General features: G+C 39.9%; 3 protein-coding genes across 3 annotated transcripts in view; 2 read left to right on the top strand and 1 right to left on the bottom strand.

Moving 5' to 3' along the window:
• The window catches only part of skap1 (src kinase associated phosphoprotein 1), a 42,884-nt gene extending 37,312 nt beyond the window's left edge, over window positions 1-5,572 (top strand). Inside the window, exon 12 of the mRNA XM_072667110.1 lies at window positions 4,580-5,572. Coding sequence (XP_072523211.1) covers window positions 4,580-4,672 — 93 coding nt within the window. The 3' untranslated portion in view covers window positions 4,673-5,572. The remainder of the gene's footprint in view (window positions 1-4,579) is intronic.
• Window positions 5,573-6,192: 620 nt separating this feature from the next.
• On the bottom strand, window positions 6,193-10,409 carry psme3 (proteasome activator subunit 3). Its single transcript, XM_072667134.1, has 11 exons — window positions 10,262-10,409; window positions 9,593-9,625; window positions 9,438-9,500; window positions 9,195-9,299; window positions 8,946-8,994; window positions 8,748-8,866; window positions 8,572-8,640; window positions 8,265-8,332; window positions 7,904-7,958; window positions 7,142-7,228; window positions 6,193-7,038 (listed from the first exon to the last, which is right to left on the bottom strand). The coding sequence occupies exons 1-11, from the start codon at window positions 10,301-10,303 to the stop codon at window positions 6,958-6,960; spliced, it is 771 nt and encodes a 256-aa protein (XP_072523235.1). The 5' UTR covers window positions 10,304-10,409; the 3' UTR covers window positions 6,193-6,957.
• A 202-nt stretch (window positions 10,410-10,611) lies between these two features.
• On the top strand, window positions 10,612-21,586 carry nbr1a (NBR1 autophagy cargo receptor a). The gene is made up of 21 exons (XM_072667108.1): window positions 10,612-10,928; window positions 11,293-11,355; window positions 11,551-11,569; window positions 11,697-11,719; window positions 11,886-12,068; window positions 12,194-12,271; window positions 12,767-12,984; window positions 13,094-13,213; window positions 13,361-13,612; window positions 13,871-14,030; window positions 14,217-14,465; window positions 15,615-15,743; window positions 15,830-15,905; window positions 16,008-16,118; window positions 16,260-16,436; window positions 16,529-16,663; window positions 17,751-18,192; window positions 18,324-18,406; window positions 18,491-18,557; window positions 20,124-20,226; window positions 20,624-21,586. The coding sequence occupies exons 1-21, from the start codon at window positions 10,827-10,829 to the stop codon at window positions 20,801-20,803; spliced, it is 2,970 nt and encodes a 989-aa protein (XP_072523209.1). The 5' UTR covers window positions 10,612-10,826; the 3' UTR covers window positions 20,804-21,586.
• The last annotated feature ends 476 nt before the right edge of the window (window positions 21,587-22,062 follow it).

Raw genomic sequence — 22,062 nt, 5'->3', positions numbered from 1 at the left:
GAGTGTTGTAGGCTGAACTGCTTTTCTAATGTGGCACAATACAGGGCATCCAAACAGGTCAGGGCTCATTTACATGTATCAGTCCTAAAATCACAGTAACAAATTAATTAAAAGGGATTACCAGAGGTTGGAAAATGGTCACATAGCCAACCAACATGTCACTGGCGGAAGACACATAAATACAGAATGTGGTTTTAGCAAATAAAAGAGAAAGACAGTGAGGAGCTGGCAGTGTCAGCATTTGGTTGCCTGGCATCACCGCTGCTGCCTTTTCTTGTAGACACGAGCCACTCCTCACCCTGTCATGTGCCATATGACATTCTCCAGTTAAGCCGCTCCTTTTCTGAAGGCATCATTAGCTGCCAGTCTGTCCCCCGGCCGCTCCAGACTGATGGACCCATTTGAATACCAGCGCTAGCCAGCCCCCCTGAGTGAGAAATAAATGATATCAGTGGCATGCTGCAGACTGCAGGTGTTGTCATGGCAACACACACTCTCAGTCTCGCTCTGTGCCAACCCCACCCGTCTCCAAAAGAGGAGTCATACGGAGGTCAGCGGCAACGCTGCGCAGTTTCAGTCACACAGCTCAGCCTTAGCGACACACACTGTCACTTTACAGCCTCCACCAGCATCTATACAAACACACACACACACACACACACACTCAAAACCAAGTGAAACACACCTGTACTCCTCCATCCACTGACAGGAGAGGCCAGGAGAGATACAGTAATGATCCTTAACTTACATTCATCATCTCTTTTTGATTTTTATTGGATGTTAAATAGCAGTAACATTATTAGACACAACATTATTGGCAAACACTTGCAAAAACGCTTTGTAAAAAAAACCTACTTTGTAACTTTACAGACGGGAGGTTAATCCATCCTTTTAAAACTATAGTTAATTAATAGTACTTCTTAAGATTAATTACTGATTAATACGTCCAAAGTAGTGTTCAGGTTAATACGCTGTTTGTAAGTGTGCAGTTTGTGTAATTAAGCTCTATTTTCTTCTGCTGCAGTTGCACCAAAATGTCCCCATTGGGATCAATCCAGTACCAGTGGAACACAAAAGTCTAAGACAATCTGTGAAAATGCTTTAATTTAGCATTCTTTTGTAATGAAATACAAATCGTTTCATTACAAATTACATTCCCAGGACATCAATTTGAGTGCTATCAAGAATCTTTTCAGAATTGGTCAGTATTTGTTATGCACCACATTTGCTTTGATGACACTGTGCACTCAAGCTACATGGACTTTGCTTAAATTTGCGTTATTAGTGCAGAATGTCATAACTTACAAGTTTTTGTTCAAATTTCTGAAACATGCATTTCCAGATTTTTTATTGTGATCTCTGTCTATTTAACCTAGTATCTAATAATGCCCCTTAAAAAGTGTATTAGAGTTCATTTAAATTTGGTCAGTTGTAATTTAAAAATGTAGAAAATATAAAAAATAATAAGCATTTTACCTTAGAATATCAGCTTTAAAATCATTATGTTGCAAATTTGTATAAAAACACTTCAGATGCTAGTTCTGTATTTCTCAGCTTGTCCAGAAATGCGTGTGTAAAGCCTGTCCTTTACAGGGTGACTAAAAATGCAAATAAAGCCCAGGATCAAGAAATACCAATTACTGCCTTAAGTTGGGCCCATCTCATTATACCCCCCCCCCCCCCCCCAACACACACACACACACTCTCTGTCTTTCTTACTAGAACCTCTGAATCTTAGATGTGTGTGGTAATTAAATGTGCATTTTGAGCAGATGAGAGAAAAACGGAAGAGGCTGACTAAACAAAGAATTAGGAACAGGGTGACTGAGAAGGGACAGCTGTCATGGGAATGTGATGTGTGTCACATCAGTTTGAGTCTGTTGTTCCTTTTTTAATGGTTGACTTGAAGAGCAGAAGATCAATGTGCTTTGTCATTTAGACCTGGTTTAGGTTTGAGAGGCATATTGGTTGAAGGATGAGGATAAATCAACTTGATTACATTCGTTCTTTTGAGTGCTGCTAAAAAGTGTACTTTGGAAAAAGCCAAGAAGAACCATTTTTGGTTCCTTACAGAACCTTTCAACTGATGGTGCTTTAAGGAGCTATTTATTTGCAGTCGCTGAAATGTTGGTTGATTTTTCCCCAAAATCTTCTTCCCAATTTATCCCACCCACACTTTGGGGCAAACGATCACATAATGCTACCAGTCCTGGGAAGGCGGCCAACCACATATTTTCAAACCTGAAACGCAACATCATTGGATAGCTGGACTCACTTAAACTAAAGCTATTTGCTAATCCTGTAATGTCAGCTAACAGATGCCCAAACTGGCTAGCTTGGCGCTGAGTGATGGGGGAGAAGGAGGGCTGTTATGCTGTCTGGAGCTCCTGGCTATGGATGGCAATGGCATCACCAGGGCTTGAACTAAGAATCGACTGCTCAGTCCAATGCCCTGATGTCTGTGCCACACGACAGCTCACTGAGCCCCTTTTAAAGGCTTCAGACACCTCCACACTTGATAAGGGTTCGGTACAACAGTTGACAACAGTCAAAGGCATTTTCTAGAACTGTACATCCAAACCAAGAACATTGAGGAGACTTTTTTCATTCAGTCAACAATAGATGGTGGCTCTGTAATGAGACCACAGTTCAAGTTCATAGAAGTCTGATGTGTAATGGCAGTGTGGATGCTGGCGGCCCCATTCCATTCTTCCCCCGCCTGGAATTCATTCCTCATTGCATCATTAGAGCAGCTCGTCTGCATGGGCTGAAGACTACATTAGGCTTGCAGCGCTGTGTGTGAGGAGAAGGTAATTAGTTCCCACTCTCTTCTTCTGCAGGCACAGGATGGATGACAGGTTCATCACATCTAAATGCACTTGTGTGTGCTTGTGGAATACTAACGTACTTTGAACACTTCAGCCTCTCGCCATCGCTCCATCTCGGCATTCTCTGGCAGTCTCGTTGATAATACCACTCTGCCCTGTGTCCATTTGTCAAAGGCCAGGTCTGGGGCTCTCTCTACTAGTTGCTCGTAAGTGCCAGGGCCATCGCCCAGCTGCTGTCTGATTGATAACTGGAGCCAACGGAGATTGCCTAGCTGGAGTAATGAGGACTTTCAAGCCAAAACTAATTAGGGAACAGGTCTGCTTTGATCAGAACCTGCTCCAGGGGAGGTGTCAAGGCCATCCAACAGAAGTGCTTGAAGTGCTATTTTAAAATCTCCATACCTGTATTCCTGCTTCCACTTGTCATTAATACCGCCATTAATACACTGATGCAAAATACCTACATCTCCATGATAATTTGTTGAGGAGAGGTTGTGTTCCCTGGAATCAGAATGTTATATTTTCCACTACATTCAAAGTAACAAAAATATGTATAATGGTACACACACAGTTTAAAGTGTTGAAGTCAAGCATAGTTATAAAGAGTCAATTTATCAATTTATTATATATATGTCACCACATACAGTATGTCTTCAGTCAAACTGAGCAACAGTGTTACTGGGAATGTGTGCTGCCGTAATGCTCAGATCTTACGTTTCACTCAGTGTTTTGTTGGTCTTAGCTCTGTATTGAATGCAGTATAGAAGAAATACCAGCAGTACCTGCTCTCTGTGATGCTGTGACTGCATAGGAGATGAAGGACAAAAGTTCTTCAGTTCTTTTTAATATATGTCACTGTTATGGATTTATTTTCATGTTCTATTGGACCTTTTTTTATTTGTCCATTTGCCATGTCTTATGTTTTTGACATGATGTTGATATGTTGTATTTTTATCATCCTAGTGATTTAATGACCTATGCATCATCAAACCAAGCAATGCTGTGCTGATCCATGGATTTATCTTACTGTTATAATCGCAAGTTATGCATTTGCTGCACTTTTTATTGCTCATTTCCTTTACAGTTATTTTTTTTAGATTACCATTGTGGAATTGTGGTTGATATCATCTATTCCTCTAATCATCTGTATGTCTGTCTCCACTGCTCATATCTTTAAACTATACATTGTCACTGTCTAAGAAAAAACATGTATCTCCAAATTGGTGAATTTACAGGAGAAGGCAAAACTGTTCTGCACTTTCAATAGAAGTCATTGTAAAAAAAAAGTAATTTAGAGCATTTTATTGGTCTGTTCATCCAAAATTATTTACACAGTGTACAGAGCAGCTACAGAGCACAAACCATGGAGAAAACTGAAAATGGAGATACATTTTTAATTCAATAGCAGTGATATACTGTATATATGTACAGTATATTTAGCTGTATATAAAAATAAATGTCTTTATATAGTATATTAGTCAATGTTGCATAAATGCCACATATCCTAAAAATGGCAACTTTACCAAAACCCAGAGGCAAAAACCCTTCTTAACATCTAGTAACAGTCAGTTTAAAGGGTTTAATTCCGAGTCATTTCTATTGGTTCATTCATAATAGCATTTGAGACACAATGTAAAGGGCAACTGTCAGATTCAATATTTGATATATAACTTTATATCATTCTTTTTTCTCCACTGTTTTTCTAATAGTCAGTCACTGACTGTCTTTGTATGTCTTTTTATGTTTTTTAGGAGTATAACATCCATGGCTGGTGGGTAGGGGAGCTGGATGGCACCATTGGCATTGTTCCCAAAGAATTCTTACACCCTGCATACATTCTTTAAGCCTCAACATCTTCTACTACCACAGAAATGTACCGTATAGTTGTCTGACAGACACCTGCCCTCACACCCAATTCACCACAGATCGATGTACTGTGCTGTGTGTTCTCCAAACCAATAGAGTTTACAATATAGTTTGTGCTACATGTGGAACCTGCAATAAACTGAAGACATACTATGCTGGGTGATCTGGTTCCTGAAGAACTATGTTATGGTTGGTACAATGAACAAAACCGTCCCTATAATGACACCTGCTGTATGAAAGTGTAACTACAGGGCAAACTACAGGTAAAACTGTCATCCAAATTTTGTTCTCATCTGATTAAAAATGTTTTAGGGGATTATATGAAATTGACTTTACTAATTCTGCTCAGAAAAATATGTAGCGTTGCTGTCATTCAAAAACAATAGCAACACAAATAGCAACTTTACAGGAGAAGAAACAAAAAACATCTTAACCTTAAATGGAAAATATTTTATTCCAAGACATTTTTGTATGTATTTCCTATTAAATTGTATACTTTGTTATTACATTTAATCATAACACGGTCAGATTCTGCCAGATTATTTGTCAAAATAGGTGGCATGGTGATACAGCGACAATATAATAATTCATAAATACATAAACATTTGTATTAGCCTTTACTTTTTTTTTACTATTTTTCTACAATGCAGGCTCCAAAATCCAGAGTCCACTGCTGACTACCCTTCCTTTTTGCACTATTTTGTAATTACAGATTTTTTTTTATGACTGTTTACTAAGGCTAACATGATAACACATTTGCTTAAATTTGAATGTTTACCTTTGCTTACAAATTCAGCAAAATCCTGTATTTCTCTTCCCGTTGCTGGTTGCAGCTCTTCTTTGCATTTAAAACGTTCATGTTCAATTAATAAACAAATCCCTGATTTTTAATGCACTCTCTTGGACTTTTTAAAAATATTTACTAGGCACTAGGCAACTTAAATATACTATTCTAAATAGCTGAACGTGGTATCATGGATAAGGATTATGGAACAATGATCAAAATATACTTTTAAGCTCAGTTCAGTGAGATCAGAGATGTACTGATGCTCATGTAAGTTTCCATTGTATCCCTGTCTGAATCCTCAGTATGGAGTTAATGGAGCCATCTGCTGGTCATTAGGAGAAGTGCTCTTGCCTGATCATTATGTAAAATAGTTCACCCCTCATAGTTTAATTCCTGTACACCGATTATTCTAACATTTGTAATGCTGAGCTCTTATGTGCTGTAGTAGTATTTGCCTAATTTGTACCCAACGGCTTTAACAGTGGGCAAAGAATAAACCATGGTTTTTACCAACATTTACAGAAAGAGAATTAACACGGGTAAGTACAATCAGCCTCAATTTTAAATGTAAAGACTGATCCTTAATACAGCCTTCACACTCATGGAGCTTCTAGCCATTTACTTATTTATCTTCATACAAACGCACTTTAGAAGCATAAATTTAATGGGATGCATAAAATCAGTGGGTTGCAAATTCATTGCTTCAACACATTGGAAAAAAAACACTTTTTATTCAGCAAAATGCATCACTCTTAAAAGAAACTGGACAAAAAAATAGCCATAAGAAGCTTTGGGAACTTGGTGGTTCTATCAATGAAGATGAAAATAAGAAAGTAAAATATTTGTATTTCATTGCCATGAAATAACTTCTAACTCAGTGAATGTAAAATGATGCACAAGTACGGCTTTTCATCTTAGACTACACCGATCTTAGATGGACAGAGTCAAGAGATTAAAATACAGCATCAATAAGACCTTCATAGTTCCTCAACTGAGCATCACCTGATGAGACTTTTCACATCTATCTCTTACATCACCATGAGTCTAAAACATGTAAAATGCCTTAGAACCATCCACAACAGTGCTACACTGCATTTGGTTTTGTGAAAGATAAAAAGAAACCCTGTTGTTAAGATAGTCTTTTAATTAAATAACGAGAAAAAAAAAAGGAAAAAAAAGAAGAAGGAAAAAAAAAAAAAAAAAAAAAAAAAAAACAGACCTCCTCAAGATGCATACTCAAACTGTCTCCATACATTAACACTGTCCACTAGGAAATCAAAATGGGTTCTTTAAAGGGTTTAAAACAGTGACCATATATTACAGTTCTATCATTAGCGGCATGTTGCACCAGGTCTGGTGGAGCTTGCGGGTCTTGGCCTGGTTTTAATGTTTTCGTAATTGCATTAGAACCAGTCCAAGGTTCCAGCTAGTCCTAGTGAAGATGGGGAAGGGCTACAGATGAGATGATGAGTGGTCTCAGTAGAGCGCGTCTGTATTGCTGCTCCTGGGCCGCTTTATCTTCTCAATGTTCTTCAGGATCATGTCATGTAAAGTTACCTGTAAAACAGGAAAGTAACAAAAAACATGGTACCATCTCTCATTAAAAACAAGAACTCTGTAAATGAAATGGAAACTTTCCATAATTTCACTGAAAACTTACATATTGATTTCTCAGTTCTGACACTATGATCTTCAGACTGATGTACTCTTTTTCATCAATCTCTGTAACTGTGCGTCGATAGTCTTCCTGTGAAAGTCAAACAACCCAAGTGTATTACATTTGTTTTTACTATTACAGAACTGAAGCTGGGGTTTCTGAATTTTTAATGAAGTAGAGACATTTAAGAGCTGTGGAAAGTCTGTTTGAATTTGATAATATTGGCATCGGTATTGAGGGAACTACATTGGACTGCCAGTTCTTTTTTTTTTATTTTTTTTTTTATACATAATTAACTTTCATTTCAGAAGACCATGAGGAATTGAACAAATAATCTTAAATTATTGATAGTTGGTCACTAATCATTTAAGTCAGCCAAGCCACAGACATCAGCACCTTGCTGTGCATCATACCCAGTGAAGTTCAGTAACGCCATTTTCCATTTTTGCTCATTTCAGGAGGTTTTTGCCCTTAGATTAGTTTTTAGTGGGGAAAATGCAAGCCTAGTGGGGTTTGCCTCAGATTGATTCATTCTGAAGGCCTGCAATACTGTTTGGTCCTGAAGTTTAAAACTTTTGTTAGCCATCTTGTGCATGTACTAACAATTCAATGTCAATTCAAACAAGTGACTCACAAATATCTGAACAGTCATCTCTCCCATTACTTAGAACTGCCTAAAATGGCCAACATACAGGAATAAGGGGTATTGAAGTTATTTTCAGACTACATTACAAATACGCATGCATTTTAAAACACTATACTTACCACATGTGGATATTTCGCTACTTTGGAAACCAGTTTTGCTCTTGTAATGTAGTATCTATACATTTGAAAGACAGAAAGCAAAAGATCATATACCCTGACTAACACAAAACACAACCATCTTTTTAGACATGCTATGAGTGGCTACATGTGGCTGTGAAAATCATCTGTTATGCATCATTTACCACAGCGAAGGAACAAGGAAACCTTCATGATAATGCAGAATCTGTATTACTACAACAATTGTTGTAACAACTGTGCCTGTTCTCATCTGACCCATATCAAAATAAAAACATTATTAAACATCAGAACTAAAGTGCATTTCCACATCTGACTGCAAACAGAATGAAGATGATAGCAGTACCTTGATATCTGGTCTAGGTAAGATGCTGCCTCTCCCTCCACTGTTCTGAGCTCAGCCACCGTCTCCTCCTGCAAGAGACAGAGACAGTTTACAGTAAACTCCAACTTTACGATACATCAACTGTGTAAAACTGAAAATCAAGTTTAATATATAAATGACGGGCAAAACTCCCAGATTGTCCTGGAAAAAAATAAGTGACTGAACTAGTTAACTAACCGATATGTGACCATCCACTATACTAGATAACTTTTAAATGTGCTGTAACTCCAGGTGTTAAATAAAAGGATGTGATCAAAACGTATTGTACCTGGATTGAAACACCAAAGTTGTTACCATCTTCTATTCTTGGAATTAACAACTGGACCCACATTTTGACCTAGAAAACACACACAAACATGAAAGACGGCACAATATACAAAATGTCCCATAACCAAGTGCCACTGAGTGGGACTATGTATGCTGAGAAGACAAATGTAGACCTACAGTGTTGCATTTCTCTATGAGGGTTCTGATCTCAGGTTTAACCTTCTCGATAAGGTCTACCAGTTTGCCGTTGCTTTTCATCATTCCACCAGGCATGACATAGACCTTGGTCCCACCAACTATGTATGAGAAAATGACAGTGTGACAACAGACACTTATCCAACAAAAAACACTAACTTTACATTTAGCAGAACTCACCCTTGTCATCTCCTGGACCATCCTCAAGTTTTCTTTTTTTGGCATTTTGCTGTTGATTGAATGAATCATGATTATTTACTATGCTACCCACCAACAGGTTAACCCTAGGAGGATGTAACACATTTTCCTATTATTTAAATAAAATAAAAACAGTGACAGAAATTCTGAGTAGAAACACATTTTAAATCCATCACTTTGGAAAAAAAAGAAATCCTAATGACTCTAAAACACCAGTACTGGATTTCTTACCCCCTCAAGCCCATCATGGATGTCTGTAAGTAGAATTGGGTCTGGCACAGTCAGATTGATCTCGGAGTGGATTTCTTTCAGTTCACGGATATTTATAAGAGGATCCTGAAATTTGGGACACAATCATATTACCGGTACGGCAAAAATTAAAAGCAAACACATGGTGTGATTACAATAGCAATGTTTGAAGGGTGTCTCCAACCATTACCGTATCATTAACATTTATCTTTCAGATAAAAGTACCTTCAGAAACTGGTCCAGTTCTAATAACTTCTTAGGGAAAAAGTTTGCCACCAGATCTTCCGCCTAAACATAAAATTTAGAGTCAAAGGAGATGAATCAAACAGTACAGGACTACAGGTTATCTTCTCAGGTGATGTAGCGGGACCGAAACTCACCTCTCCTGTGATTCTTTCTCTGAAAACATCAACCTACAGCGAGAAAACAAACATCAGCACCTCTAACACGAGTGACAACCAAACAGCTAGTGAATTTATCGGGGGCGCAACCCGTGGGCTTCAGTTAGCTGCACTGTTTAACATCTACTATCAGATTAGCTAGCTAAACGACTCATTAGGTAAACCAGCGTTTCTTCGTAGCTGGTTAACATTGGCTTTATCCGATAACTTGTTTACGAGCGATATGGCAAGCTAGCCTGTTTTCGACCCCCTGATTTCGGGTATGAGTAAGGCTAAGGAGCTAACGGCTAACTGAATGCAGCCGGCAGGCAGGCAGGCAGGCTGAGAGGCAGATCAGAGCACATGCTGGATTCACAGACACAGCGGTGAGCTCACTGACTCACCACAGCGCCGAGACAGCGCGTACAAGCAGAAAACACCCGAAACGCGTCCGAAAAATAGACAACTGATAGATGAGAAAGGAAGCAACCCACACAGACTGCGTGTAAACAGAGAGCTGCTCGGCTAAGGCGCGGGAAAGTTAGCCAGCTCTCCCGCTACACCGGCTCTGCTGCTCCACACTCAGCTAGCTAACATGCTAGCTAGCTAACACGGGGCCTAACGATCCTCTTCCACGCCGTGTTTGATAAAGGAGAGGGACACACGTACCTTTGACTTGATTTCACTGTCCACTTTTAAGAGCGAAGACATGTTTCTAGATCAGTAACGGTGAAAAGCCGCGGATTGTCCTAACAGCACTAACCGACAGTGTGGCTTTTACTGCTGACTGTCAGCCACAAGGTGCTCGCGCGCTCCGAGATGACGTTCAGAAATCAGCGACCGAGCGACGAGACACCGCTGCACACGCATGCGCACGCCCCGCCCCGCCCCTCAACATATCGAATTTAATTAAATATTAATAAATTGTACATACAAGGTTTAAATTGTGTTACGTTGGTCTTTTTAGGTAAGTTATTTCCAGATAGTTTAAGCGACACACAAAACAACGAACGATAACACGAGTTACAGCGCTGAAGCTCTTCCTGTTACGTGGATGTGGGGGAGTGTACGAGTTAAACGATGTAAACAAGAACGGGCAGACGGAGAGACAGAGAGAGAGACAGACAGTTAGACAGACAGGATCAGAGAGAGGGAGATAACGCTGGATCCGCCACCTTAAATCACAGCGTCCCTATCCTGCAGATCATTTTCAACCCAATCCTGGCTAAAGACAATGAATCATCCTGTCACCGTTAAAGTGAATTTCCGAGGGAGCGTGAAGAAGTTGCCCGTGGTGGACGCGGAGAAAGCGCAGTGGGAGACGGTGGAGGCCTGGGTAAGGCCGAGGCGCAGGCCGACATAAACAAACCCAGACAGGAGGACGTTCGCCCGCTAACTTCGCTTCAAAACACCGCCACTGCTGGATGTTTAATCTCTTATTTTCATTAACAGACTCTAATGTAAATGGGCAGTCTTAAAGTGTTAGCCAGCAACGGGAAATGCGACTGTGTCGTTATTGTCATATGGCCTCAGTCGCACTTGTCTAATGACATGTTAAAGACTGAATCTCAGTAGTTGAGCTTGTTTTCTATGTAACGTGTTGTCGTTTAGTCGTTTAGTCTTCGCTGTTTCGTGCCTACCCTTTGTGCTGTCATTTCCCCATGCTTGGCTAATTCCCTTAATTCTCTAATTGCCTTTAGATTAAAACGACTTTCGGATTATGCCATTTTCAAGTGAAGTATTTTGACGAGGACAACGAAGAGGTAAGCAGGACGTTAGCTAGAGCTTTGCTAGCTACCTCGGTACAGTTTGACCTTATTGGTTTCACCAATAAACCCCACATTTTACCTGATTCTGTCATCATGGTAATGTTTTTACTATAATTAAATTGAAGAATAATTACTGTCAATTCAAAATAATGGTGATTTTTAACTTTCTTTCCTATCTTTATTTCATAGATATCCATAAACAGTCAAGGTATGTGACATATGTTGCTATATTGCATCTATGTGTGTAATTACTAATCCTGTTTAACCCAAAATATAGGATGTCTTTAAATGCTGTCTAAAGATTTTCATAAAGACACATTTTCTTTTTTCATCAGATGAGTATACGGAGGCTCTAAAGGTAAGGACTCATGTCATGGTCTCTAAATGTACACTTTGCAGAGCTGTTGGGATTATGTAGGACTTTGCCTAATATATGATTATAATTGTGGTTAATGCATTTTAGGTGTGTTCACCATAAATACACTAAAACATCACAATGTTTTGAATCTTAATGTTCCCTTTAGAGTGCACTTAAGCAAGCCAACCAGCTTCACATGAACGTGTATAAGATGAAGGGCCAGGCTGAAGGTGGGGCCGTTAAGGCTGAAGGTAAAGAAATCAAAATAGACCCCAGACCTGCGCCGCCGTATCGGGCCAGAGTAAAAGTGGCCGACAAGGAGACGCAAGTGACCCCTGAGCGGGACTCAGTAAGGCCTAATGATTTCTAATTAAAATCTTCCTTGGCAGATGTTGAGTGTGAAAATGTACAGAAGTCTATTCTCATTTTCTGTAATGTATATGTGGTTTGATGGTGGTTATTCTTTGTTCGTAGGTGGTTGTGAAGGAAAACAAAGTGACGAAAGTTGAAGAGGAGGCAGTGCCTGCATGGTTCAAATCTTACATGGACAGAGTACGTATGCATACGATTTAATATATCATTTACTGTGGATTTCATTGTCAAGAATACACTAGATCAGCTTTATAGGTGTTTATATGTGTCATGAGATGATGCAATACAAAATGTGTTTAGTTTACCTGTTACCTGTGAAAAAAGTTATACAATACAATTAAAAATATATAAATATTAAATAAAATAGTTAATATATTATTACTAATAATTGTAGTAAAGTATTCTTCTGTCAAGCAGTGTAGTTGGTTAATAGTATGCTATAGTTGTCAAGCAATATAAGTGTCTGAGATTGTACCATGAACAGCACAATGCTTTTTAATTACATGGTTATTAATACAGTATTCAGTGTGTGTGTGTGTGTGTGTGTGTGTGTGGTCATATGTTTGTATATTGATTATTTTACAATGACTTAGCCAATCAGATTTTAGAAATTGAACTATCCAGTTTGAACTCTGAATATTAGCTATATAAATCTTATCTCATTTGTCTTCACAGTTCAAAGATCAGGTAGTCAGGGAGGTGGTAGACAGGATGTGTAGTGAGTTTTCTGGCCAGTGCTGCACACACAGAGCCTCTGACCATCCCTCAGAGGAGCCAAGCACTTCTGGTGCTCAAATGGCCACAGTCAGTTCTACAACACCAAGGACATCGAACCCAGCACCCAACTGCACCAGCTGCAAGGGACCAGCCACTGGAGGAGGCTATCATTGCAGGTCAGTAAGGGTAAACATTTCTTCAGCAATTTCTCTTGAAGTTTGTAAAATAAAAATATTTTCTTCTGCTTTGAACCGAAAAATAAATAATGTATTTTTATCTACCTAGTGTTTGTCCCTCTTGCATCTTGTGCGAGCCATGTAGTCACAAACATGACCCTAGTCACAACTTGAAGAGAACAAGGACCCCCTTGTCTGTTCCGGAGCGTGGAGTGACTCCAGAACCCAGGCAAGTCCAATTAAATTTAACAGGTCTGGAATAGTTTATGTAAGCAGTTGATTATCCCCAAACCTTGTTGTGGTTTGCTCTTTCCAAAATGATAAATGTCAGATGTGTATCTTGTTTTGAGGTATTTGTGATTTGTTGTGCTCTCAGGTTCTTGAGGCGTGGGGACCGGACTGTGCGTAAGGCTGAGAGACAGCGTCTGAAAGCTGAGCGGAGACAGCTGAAGGCTGAGGTAAAGGAAATCAAGAAGAAGCTGCGGCTGGAGAAGAGAGGTCTGCTGTGGAGTGGAGCCACGAATGGCACTAGCAGCACAGGTCTTGGCCCTGCTTCTGTTCCTGCTCCTGCCCCTGCTCCTGGTCCAGTTCCAGCCCCGGGCCCAGACCCTCAGGCCTCCAGTCCAGAGTAAGGGCCATAGTGAGAGGGGTCAGGGCTGGGTGACCTACCTACCCAGCCCAGAACAATCATTATCAAGATTATCTCATTGTCTGTTATAGTTGCGTTTATCGCTGGCAAGTGGATGGAACTACCTCAAATGCACCTGCTGCCTTTATTGTATAGCGTCCTTTTTTAAAAACCTTTTTTTTTTTTGCTTTGAGCTTCAAGAAAAAGACAGAAGCTGAATCAAAGCTGTACTCACAATGCTCTGTGCACTCAAACCAGGGGTCCCAAGGTCTCCTGCTCCACCTTGGTGCCCACAATGACTGCCTTGTTTCTGGATGAGAATCTACCAGACGGCACATGTCTGGAGCCTGGCACCAAGTTCATCAAGTACTGGAAGATGAGGAATACTGGCAACATCAACTGGACTTCTGAAACCAAGGTATATAACACTGGCATATCTACATTTAGTAGAAGGTTTGTTTGTTTTGTTTTTAACATTGCAACCTGAAATAGTTAGCTTTCATATTGTAATCTGAGAGGCTTAAGCCTGCATCCACATGTCCTTGTATGAATTATTACTTTGCTGCTATGTTTGCATGTGGACTCTCTGTATTTCTCTATAAAGCTGAAGTTCATGTGGGGGAACCTGGCGCTGGAGTCTCGGGAGCAGAAGGAGGTGGCAGTGCCCTTCCTGAAGCCAGGAGAGGTTGGTGTGGTGAGTGTGGCTTTCGTGGCACCGATACTGGAAGGCACCTACACCTCCCACTGGCGTCTGGCACACTGCGGAGTGCAGTTTGGCCCCCGAGTGTGGTGCAGCATTGTGGTGGTGCCCAGTTCAGGCCAGAAACCCAGTTCCCACTGCAGCAAATCACTGGTAAGTAGGTGCGCTATATGAACAAAAGTATTGGGACACCAGCGTCATTCATTGTTTATTTAGAAATCAGTATTATTAAATAGTTTATCCTGATTTTGTCACATTTTTGGAGCATTGCGATGAGGATTTGAATGCATTAGTGACAAGTGTGTTCGTGAGGTGAGGATGTTGGATGATCCTCATCCCCAACTCACCCAAAAAGTATTGGGTAGAGCACTGTCAACCAGAGAACACAATTGCACTGCTCCACAGCTCAGTGTTTACAGCGGGACTTTATAACCCTGTAGCCCATGCTTGGTATTGGGCATGGTGCCAATTGGTTTATGTTTATATTCTCCAGAGAGTCCTATTCTACTAGCAGTACGTCTCTACAGGAACTAGAAAAGCTGTGAGTGTGTGCATTTGCACGTCTTTGTCAGCAATGGGTGCAAGCTAAAATAGCTGAATGCATTTATTAGAAGGAGTGTCCACAAACATTTGTGTTTGCAAAGTTGGTCAGTACTCAAGAGCCTTAATTGATGTTTACATTAAAATTTATCACAGTTCTGTGAATTTATTTAGCTTTTGAGTAGTCAAAGTTAACATGATAAATTAATAACGCTAGCTTCTATTTATATTACTCTTAATAAAACATTGAGAGACATTTGTTTATGACCAAAATACATTAAGTCTGAAGTATCATTTATAAGCCAAACACACTGCTGATGCCACAAAGATCAGTAATGTTAGCACTGGACCTACCTAGTGCTAGATTACACAAGCTGAATAAGAGTGAGAGGCTGCAATCAAAGAGGAGCTAAGACCAGTGACCGTAAAACAGCTGCCGGAAGTAGTTGGAAAACCTGGTGAAATCATTCATTTTCATGTTCAGTTCATGTAAACTCTGTATTCACACGATGAATGTAATGTTACTGATTTGTTGAACATAATAAGTAGCTTTATTCTTTTCTTTTGTAGCTATAAAAAATATACTGCTTTTCAAAGGAAAAAAAAAATGAACAAAAAAGACTGATGCAATAAATCATAATTAACTTTTTTTAAAATATTGTGATTAATCATGAATAAATATTTTAAAAATAATTTCAGGCCGTGTTTTATTTTATTTTATTTTATTTATTTATTAATTTGTTTATTTATTTTCCTGTGCAGATTAATAAACCCAATATGATAGGAATGGAAGGCATGTGCTGGTCCAGCTCCAGAAATTGTGAAACTCAGGTGTCCTCCAGCTGTCAGAGAGAATACTACATTCCCTCTGTGGACCTGCTCACTGCACAGGTGTGTGTTCATAAACAGACAGGCTTTAATCACTACACATATTATGTGAAAACATACAGTTAAGAGCTGTTTTTCTTTTTTTAAAGGATCTGCTGTCATTTGAGTTGCTGGACATAAATATCGTCCAAGAGTTGGAGAAAGTCCCAGCTAACACTCCAGTTGGTAAGTTTTGTATTCTGGTCCACTTGGCCTAGTCCACTTGGATTTCTTAAAATAAGTCAATAGATTATTTTGACCACAATTCTATTTTGGGTTTTTACTCAGATATGACCCCATGCATGTCCCCAGTTCCTCATTATGGACCAGTGTTTGGAAAGCATGGATTGGGTTCAGTGAAACAGGACACTGAACACACAGGGGTGAAAAAACTTCAAGGTAAGAAATGCAGTACATGGTTTACAGGTGTGCCTTCATTGTAGTCTGCTGTAATTAACAAGAGGCATCTGTATTCTGCTCAGCTTGTGATAGGTGGATATAGACTGGGCACATTCTTAGTCTTTGCATGTGTTGTGTTAGTGGTGCAGCCTCAGAGACATGTGGAGAACACTGATGCACAAGCGCATGAAGAGGGTGATGATGATATCAGCGGGACCCAGTTTGTGTGCGAGACTGTGATTAGGTCTCTCACTCTAGAGGAGGAACCTGAGCACAAACCTCGACGCCGGGTTCGAACAAGCCACAGTAAGCCTGAAGGTGAGGGCCTTTAGTTGCTTAGTCAATGAATGCTCTGTATTTAGCACCAAAATAGGAATGCATGTGTCTCATATTCAGACTTTTTTTTTTAGTTCATGACCCACCTGCCTTTAATGAGAGATACTTGATGGAGAGGATTGACAGACCTTTCCTGCCAATCATTAAGCGTCCAGAGGCTCCACCCCCTGTCCAACCACCAGCTATTTTGGAGGAGCCTGTTCTCCCAGGTGAAAAAGCTCAGTACTCAGGTCAAAAATGAATTACATAAGAGGGGTTTCTGATAATTTTTAAACATTAATTTTAATAATGCCATCTATAAAAGAGCATAGTGCGCGTGTTTAATTTAATTCTTAGAGCTGCAGTCTATTCAGTCTAATGCAAAAGTTTGGGTACTTATTGGCCAGCTTTTGTAGCTAATCAATCATAAAACATTGTTTTTACTTTTATAAAATTTGGGTACCATTGTCCAAGGGGCATGAATTGTTTAATTTTTCCTTTCTCAAAATGAGCAGTAAACACAACCTCTGCTGCTAATCAATCATAAAACACAAATTTTCAGCGAATCTTAATGTACAGTTAGTCTTTAAAGCGGTAAAAATTATTTATGCAGCCAGTGCAAGCTCAACTGTTTTTCGCCAAGATCTCAGACCTTGATTAGCAAAAGAAGCTTGAGGCTTCTCACCAGTTGTAATCAGCTGAAACAAATGCTCAAGGTATATACGTTTCTGAGTCAAGAAGGCAGTGCACCATTGCAAAGTGAAGAACACCTTGCCAGCTGTGAAGCAAAGGGGTGGATCTGTTCTGCTCTGGTGTCATAGCAATGTTGCATTGGTAGAAGAAAAAAATAATTCCACAGAATACCGGCAAATCCTGGATGCATATCTCAAACCCATCTGTTTGAAGGCTGAAGCCAATGAGGAATTGCTACTACAACAGGATAATGATCTAAAATATACCTCAAAACCATCATGAACTGCTTTCAAAAACACAACCTGAAGCTTTTGGGATGGCCCACACACTCCCCTGACCTACACATAATAGAAAATGTGTGGATAGACATTGAAAAAAGCTGTGCAGCAAGATGACCGTGTATATCAGAACTAGTGACCTTCTGCAAAAAAGGGTGGGAAAACTGCCAACTACAAGCACTGAAAGACTTTTAGCTGCTAAAGAAATTGTTTGCCAGCTGGGATTTCTACCATTTCTAGTGGTATGATCGTTCTTAGCATTTAAAGATTTAAGCAGGATGGTAGTAATTCCTCACTTTATTATGCTGCTTTTTGTAGTCACTAAACACTGCTGTTCTATGTTCAGTCTTTTCAGAAGCATTGATTGGCTCTAATGAAAACCTTTACACTGATCCTGCTGCACTGGATGAGGAGGAAGGAAAAAAAGAGGACCAGGATAAGGATGAAGAGGCAGGAGAGTGGGATGAAGTGAGCAGCCAGGCGTCCTCATCCTCCTCTGAGGAATACATAGTTGTCTTGCCAGACTGCTTTGATACCTCCAAACCTCTGGCAGATTCCATGTACAGCTCTGCCATGTCCCAACCTGGGACTGCCTGCACTGGAGAACCTGAAGGAGCGCTGGACCAAAGCACTGCAGAGGGAGAGACTTCAGAACCAGCGGCCTCCATCCAAAACAGTGTGAACAGACTACTGTGCACTTCTCAAATTCTGAGCACCCCTGCCCTCATTCCTGAGGTGGCTCCTGCACCTGTCTCTCTCTCGCCACCCCCAACCCTTCGTACACACAGGTCAGAGCCCTGAGAAACAGCTGTTAAAAGATTTGTCTCAATTCAGAATTTTAGTCTGCTGGTCTAGGAATAAGGATAGGAAGAAGTGACCGTGTTGATTGTTGCATGTTATGTTTTTTTCCTATTCTTAGGTCCATAAAACCTTGTGAGACTGAGAGTAGACCACAAGAAATGGAAGAGAACAACTCTTGTCCACCTGAGGACAACCCAGATGGTGAGGAAACGAAATTAAATCTGCTTTGTTTCACTTTTAATGATATGATTATTTCCTAACTGTGTTGTATCTGTGGTGTCTTAGGGTTCACATCAACACATACGGAGGCCCCTGCCAGTGCCTTTGACACATGCAACTCTGAAGATCCTAGGTAAAAGTTTTCACCACTCTGTCGTTTTATGTACGTTTGTTGGCTCTTTTTCTGAACTGAATTTTCCCTTCCTCTTTTTTTAAAAGGAAGGAAGTATTTCTTATAGTTTGTAAACAGTGTCATGGTTTAAAAATGTACCATTCACTCCCTAGTCTATGTTGGGAACCAAGCTGCAAAAAATCTTTGTTTTTATAATGTTGAGAAAGCTAACATCCCTTGCATATATCCACTTTTTCAGCCTTCAGCAGTTTAGCACCACACTTTCATGTGTATGATGTGAGAAGATTTAAAGCATTTAACACCAATGTGACCAGGGTTGGGCTGTGTTATGCAGTTGTCGTGAGCATTGTCCTGCCCACTTCTCCAAAATTTCTTACTGCGTGCCAAGCCTGGGGTAGCACTTGTTGTTGTTTTAATGTAAACATGCTACAAAGTGCTGCTTTAAGGCTTGGAAAATTTTGAGAAGTAAATTATTTAACATTTTGCAATATTGCTAGGTGCATGTAAAGATCAGCTTCACAGCATGACTCTCAGCAGGATTTGATTTGCTCATCGAAGACTTATACACAAACTTGTGGAGTCCGTGCAACACAAATATATGGGAAATATTAAGGAATTTTATAAGGTTATTTATTTAAAAAAATAACAAATACAATTTGTTATGCTGGTAAAACCATTTTTACAGGCACAAATGGGTTTAATTAGAAAATGGTTAAAAATCTAAGCATGTTCTGCGTGGATCTTTAAAAATCACTGTACCAGTGTGCATCAGAGGCTTACAACAAAAACGTTTCCTTAAAGCACCAAGTGCAGAAGAAAGGCATTTGCGTGAATCTGCCATAGGATGGTGCCACGTGCACGTCCATGTTAGCTATGGCGCTTTTTCAAATCTCGAATCTGTAGATTCTAAACTGTGCTGTGTTTTTTTTTTTTTGGGGGGTTTTTTTATGTCTACAAACAACACACACGTATATGAATGTATACAAGTGACCCTCAAGGGAAAAATGTTGGATATGATGCATTTCAAGGAGCTTCATGTTATGGTTATGAATTAATTTAAATTGTGCATCTGGGTTGTGTGTAGAGTTTGATTGTTGTTGTTGTGCAGAGATCTTCATAAATGTGGAGAAAAATCAATTAAAATAATTAAAAACTTAATAGGCTTTTTTTTTCCTCTGTAAGGATTGTAGCTAGTGCATGATGAATACTGTGGAAGTGTTCTTTTAGTATAAAGTTATTAGTGACCCACATGCTGTTTATCAGTGCTGATTTAAAATAATTGGTGAACCCTGTGCTGTGTATCGTTGCTGATTCAAAAAAAAAAAAAAAAAACAAGGGCTGCAAGGAGGAAGTATCTGTAGATGCTAGTTGTGCTGTTTCTGTGGTTGACCAGAATTGTGAAAAGTTGTGGTCACGCCTGAGCTGTACCACCACAGAGCTTTTTTTTTTATATAAAACACAGCTAAACTTAAGAAGTTTTTCATTATGTAAAGGAGTAGTCCTCCAAAAACGACTGTATCTTCTCTCGTTACTTACAGCTGACTTGACTTTTGTTTTTGCCTACAGGTTACGTCATGGTGGTCTAACTGAAGGGCTGGTGAAGGGGGCGCTTTCGGTGGCAGCGTCTGCCTACAAAGCTCTGTTCACAGGCCAGAGCAGCTCCACACAGGTGCTTACGCTCACAGCAGCATGACTCACACCTGCTGCTGTTTTCACTTCACCCTTGTCTCACCTCCTCCGCCCCCACATGTCCACGAATAAGCAGAGCACAGGGCTTGCTGACTAATGAGAGTCGTATTACTCCTACGTTGTCACAAACTCACAAACAGCACTGAAGAAAACTCCTACCAGCTATAGCAATGGCTTTGTCCACAAGAGAATCAAAGTAAATAAAAGGGTTATGCATTGATGTGGAGTTTAGATTAGAGAGTTTAGAGAGTCACAACTTTGTGTTCTTCAGCGGAATATTAGTTCTGCCAGCTTGGGTTGACTCTGGTAGACTCTGTACTGTTCCTGAGATTAACCTTTGACGTGTCCCTTTTTGTTTTGTCCCCCCCCCCCCCCAGCGACCCAGTGTGGACCCAGCGTGTGAAGAGGCCTCGTTGATAGCTGTGCTACAGGAAATGGGCTTCAGTGATAAGCTGCTAAACCAGAAACTACTGAGGAAGCATCAATACAACCTGCTGGATGTGGTCAATGAGCTGGTGCAGATGACCGACAATGAGTGGTACACAACAAGGCATTGAAGAGCACCATGGCAGCCTTCTCTGTAACAGTAGTAACCTCGATTGAAATTGATCTAGGACGTGTCTGTAATATAGGAAGTTGGGAACATCACTCTCTTTGAATATTAAATGAAATCTGATGTCAAGGGTTTGTAGTGTGTTGTAGGCACACATTGGACTCTTTGAAAAGAGCACTAAGGCCACTCTCAGCTGACAACGGATCAGCGGAGTGGTCACTCGATTGTATCGTTTTCAGTTGTATGTTTTAGGACCTTATGAATGGGAAAGCTAAGTAATGGGTTTATTTATCTGATCTATCTATTTTTCTTCAAGCATAGTAATGTTCTACACAGGAAAACAAGCTGTTTATTGGATGATATAATGTGTTTGGCGCAGGTAATAAGATGCAAAGACCAGAGCAAAAAAACAAAAAAAGCCTCGGTTGGTATGACTGGTTTCTCGAAACGCTCACATTTGACAGTCGGATGTAAGATATGTAAGAATACCTTCGGTATGTGGATTGCTCTTTGTCACAGTGACCTCTATAATCTCTTATTCTGAATCACACTAATTGCCGTAATGTTTAACCATGTAACACTAAGGTGTTGGTTTTTCCAAACCATTAGGAATGTGCAATGAGTTATTGAATCATGCTTAATATAGCCAGTGATTGGTAAAGGTATTGCTAGGCACCAATTGTTGGTTGTCCTCTGTGTACTAACAGTGTGATCATGGAGCTAATGGCTTAAGTAAACGTGGCTCTTGGTGTCCAATACAGCAAATAAAACATTCCATATAAGTGGGTCCTGGGATGATTGTCTCTTTTTTTTGGGTCAGTCATTGTATTCATAACAGATGTGGTGTCTAAAACAAACACTTGTTGTCCTGTGCCTCTAGACACAAAATACACTTGTAGTGTTCTTCATTATGAGCGCACGTTGTTCCCACAGGTAGACCTGATATAGCTGGACAGACGATGAAGATCCAGTTCTAGGTTTCGGATTATACATTTAATAACAAATCATTGAATGTCTTTGCTGAGTCAAGCTTTTTTCTTCCTTAGTCAGCTTCCTCTTTTTGAAAGACGGGAAATGGACTTTCGTGCTATTTGTGTTCTGGATTTGAGGCTTGCAAGTATTATTGCATCGTTAGCAGGTTTGGATGCTGCTTTGAATCCTTTTCATTTACTTTCACCAGGAAATTTGAAAAAGGACAATCCTTGTTGTTTTAATGACCTGAAAAGGGGGAGGGGGTGATTTTGTGGTTGTAGCTAATAACAC

The sequence above is a fragment of the Salminus brasiliensis genome, chromosome 22, assembly GCF_030463535.1.
Source record: "Salminus brasiliensis chromosome 22, fSalBra1.hap2, whole genome shotgun sequence".
In the NCBI taxonomy this organism is placed as follows: Eukaryota; Metazoa; Chordata; class Actinopteri; order Characiformes; family Bryconidae; genus Salminus; species Salminus brasiliensis.
This window is presented reverse-complemented; position numbering and strand designations above follow the sequence as displayed.

Excerpts from the sequence above, each read along its gene's own strand:
- psme3 (XM_072667134.1), bottom strand. The coding sequence starts at position 10,303 with ATGTCTTCGCTCTTAAAAGTGGACAGTGAAATCAAGTCAAAG. Across the intron at positions 9,626-10,261 it reads ACAGTGAAATCAAGTCAAAG|GTTGATGTTTTCAGAGAAAG; the intron begins GTACGTGTGTCC and ends TTCTCGCTGTAG. Across the intron at positions 9,300-9,437 it reads AACTGGACCAGTTTCTGAAG|GATCCTCTTATAAATATCCG; the intron begins GTACTTTTATCT and ends CCCAAATTTCAG.
- nbr1a (XM_072667108.1), top strand. The coding sequence starts at position 10,827 with ATGAATCATCCTGTCACCGTTAAAGTGAATTTCCGAGGGAGCGTGAAG. Across the intron at positions 10,929-11,292 it reads GGGAGACGGTGGAGGCCTGG|ATTAAAACGACTTTCGGATT; the intron begins GTAAGGCCGAGG and ends AATTGCCTTTAG. Across the intron at positions 16,664-17,750 it reads GGAGGAGCCTGTTCTCCCAG|TCTTTTCAGAAGCATTGATT; the intron begins GTGAAAAAGCTC and ends TTCTATGTTCAG.